The sequence below is a fragment of the Petaurus breviceps genome, unplaced genomic scaffold (genome assembly GCF_028583685.1).
Source record: "Petaurus breviceps papuanus isolate PSGF00001 unplaced genomic scaffold, PetGlider_PUasm1.0 189, whole genome shotgun sequence".
Lineage (NCBI taxonomy): Eukaryota > Metazoa > Chordata > Mammalia > Diprotodontia > Petauridae > Petaurus > Petaurus breviceps.
In genome coordinates, this window is record NW_027185809.1 from 10,786,634 (window position 1) to 10,789,325 (window position 2,692).

The 2,692-nt window shown below is 44.0% G+C and overlaps 1 protein-coding gene across 1 annotated transcript; it reads left to right on the plus strand.

Moving 5' to 3' along the window:
* The first annotated feature begins 1,211 nt into the window (after positions 1–1,211).
* Positions 1,212–2,491, plus strand: LOC138164246 (actin, cytoplasmic 2-like). Its single transcript, XM_069091895.1, has one exon. It carries the CDS (start codon positions 1,324–1,326, stop codon positions 2,335–2,337), a length of 1,014 nt encoding a protein of 337 aa, XP_068947996.1. The 5' UTR covers positions 1,212–1,323; the 3' UTR covers positions 2,338–2,491.
* The last annotated feature ends 201 nt before the right edge of the window (positions 2,492–2,692 follow it).

Below are 2,692 nucleotides of genomic sequence, written 5' to 3' on the forward strand. Positions count from 1 at the left end.
TTCAAATTCATTATGTAAACTTTTCTTTTTTAGAAATTGAATATTTAATCTGTTTATGTGTATTACTTTTAATTCTTTGGAGTAAATTACCAAAAAAGCTACTTTAATTAGAAACCTTTATTAAAGCAGTATCATTTTCAGTACTTATGATATTTATAGCTATTTGAAAATACTTTAAAACATATTAAGTAACTAGAACTATACTAATAAAATGATAAAACTAATTCTCTTAAACTACTTGGTAAGTCAGATAGATTTTCCCCACACACATAGAACCACACATGTGTACACACACACACACATACACAGAACCAAGTTTGAGTACTAGACATTTATAATGACAGGAAGAGAGACAATTTCAAATACCAGTATCCAGAAAAGGTGGAAAGATGCACTCAAACCATCCAGAAATGTAGAAAGGCTAACTGTTAGAGCTGGAAGAGACAGTAGAGCCCTTATCATTGAACGCATAGCTCTTCAAGAACCCTGACAAGTGGCCGCTGAGTCTTTGCTTGAAGACTGATTGGTCACTGTCCGTCTTTCCCAAAGAGGACAAAAATGACATTGCTATGTTGGGGTCAAGGCACAGCCTGTCCAGCTAACGCTGATCAAACCAACATAAGCTCAGAAGGCTCTACCACAGATAGGGCACAAATAGTCCATATGACCATTTGTGCATCACACACTTCTTTTGAGCTACCTAAATTCTGCTTTGCGCACAGAGCATAGAGCTTTCTTTGATGAGAACGTGCCATGCCTGGTGATCCTGTGCCAGTGTCTCCCTTATCTCACAATCGATTCCAAAGTTCTTCAGAGAGACCATGACAGTGTCCTCATATTCCTTCTGCCCACAATGTGAGCACTTGCCTTGTGTGAGCTCTCTACAAAATATTCTTTTAGGCAACATACATTTGGACAAAATGGCCAGTCTGTCAGAATGGCACTCTTTGAGGCAGAGTTTGAATGCTTGGTAGTTCATCCCAAAAAAAGGACTTCAGTGTCTGGCACCTTATCTTGCCAGGTGATCTTCAGAATCTTGCTAAAACAATTCAAATGGAAATGATTCAGTTTCTTGCCATGGCACTTAAAGACTATCACTGACAGGTAAGCTTCTCCCTCCCAATTCAACTCATTTCACTTTTGGACAGTTCTCTTAAGAAGTTTTCCCGAGCTGTGAGCTCTTTCACCCAGCCTGCACTTGCCTCCCCTCTGCCTCCAGGTGCGGCACCACCTCCTCTCTTCTGTTAAGGGTTTAAACTTGCCACTTCAAAGTTCGCCACAGATGATGATATTGCTGCTCTCGTTGTTGACAATGGCTCTGGAATGTGCAAAGCTGGTTTTGCAGGAGACGATGCCCCTCAGGCTGTCTTCCCTTCCATTGTTGGGCACCACAGACATCAGGGTGTGATGGTGGGCATGGGCCAGAAAGACAGCTATGTGGGGGATGAGGCCCAGAGCAAGAGAGGTATTCTGACCCTGACATACCCCACTGAACATGGTATTGTCTCCAACTGGGATGACATGGAGAAGATCTGGCATCATACTTTCTACAACGAGCTCCATGTGGCCCCTGAAGAGCACCCTGTGCTGCTCACAGAAGCCCCCCTGAACCCCAAAGCCAACAGAGAAAAGATGACTCAGATTATGTTTGAGACCTTCAATACCCCAGCCACATACGTTGCCATCCAGGCTGTGCTGTCCCTGTATGCCTCTGGGCGTACCACTGGTATTGTGATGGATTCCGGTGATGGTGTGACCCACACTGTGCCCATCTATGAAGGTTATGACCTTCCCCACGCCATCCTCCATCTGGATCTGGCTGGCTGTGATCTGACGGACTACCTCATGAAGATCCTGACCAAGAAAGGGTACAGTTTCACCACCACAGCTGAGAAGGAAATCATGCGTGACATCAAGGAGAAGCTGTGTTATGCCGCCCTAGACTTTGAGCAGGAGATGACCACCGCTGCATCCAGCTCCTCTCTGGAAAAGAGCTATGAGCTCCCTGATGGTCAGGTTATCACCACTGGCAATGAGAGGTTCTGGTGCCCAGGAGCTCTCTTCCAACCATCTTTCTTAGGTATAGAATCCTGTGGAATCCACAAAACTACCTTCAACTCAATCATGAAGTGTGATGTTGACATCCATAAGGATTTGTTTGCCAACACCGTGTTGTCAGGTGGTACCACCATGTACCCAGGCATTGCTGACAGAATGCAGAAGGAGATTACAGCCCTAGCTCCCAGCACAATGAAAATCAAGATCATTGCCCCGCCTGAGCGCAAATACTCTGTCTGGATTGGAGGCTCTATCCTGCCATCTATCTCCACCTTCTAGCAGATGTGGATCAGCAAGCGGGAGTATGATGAATCTGGGCCCTCCCCTGTCCACCGCAAATGCTTCTAAATGGACTGTTTGTGTTGTTTTTTTATTTTTATTTTTGTCAAAGGGTGTGACATGATGACATGATAATTGCTCAAAAAGAGAGATAAGATTGCCATGGCTTTATTTGTTTGTGTGTGTGGTTTTGTTTTTTTGTTCTTTGGTTTTTTTTTTTTTTTTGGCCCTTGACTCAGGATTTAAAAACTGGAATGGTGAAGGTGATGAGCAGTCTAAGTATGTTGGAGGCAAACATCCCCAAAGTTCTCCAGGGCATCTTCAGGACTCTGATTGTACATTTGTTTTTTCTAAT

Coding starts and splice junctions, on each gene's coding strand:
- LOC138164246 (XM_069091895.1), top strand. CDS start 1,324: ATGTGCAAAGCTGGTTTTGCAGGAGACGATGCCCCTCAGGCTGTCTTC.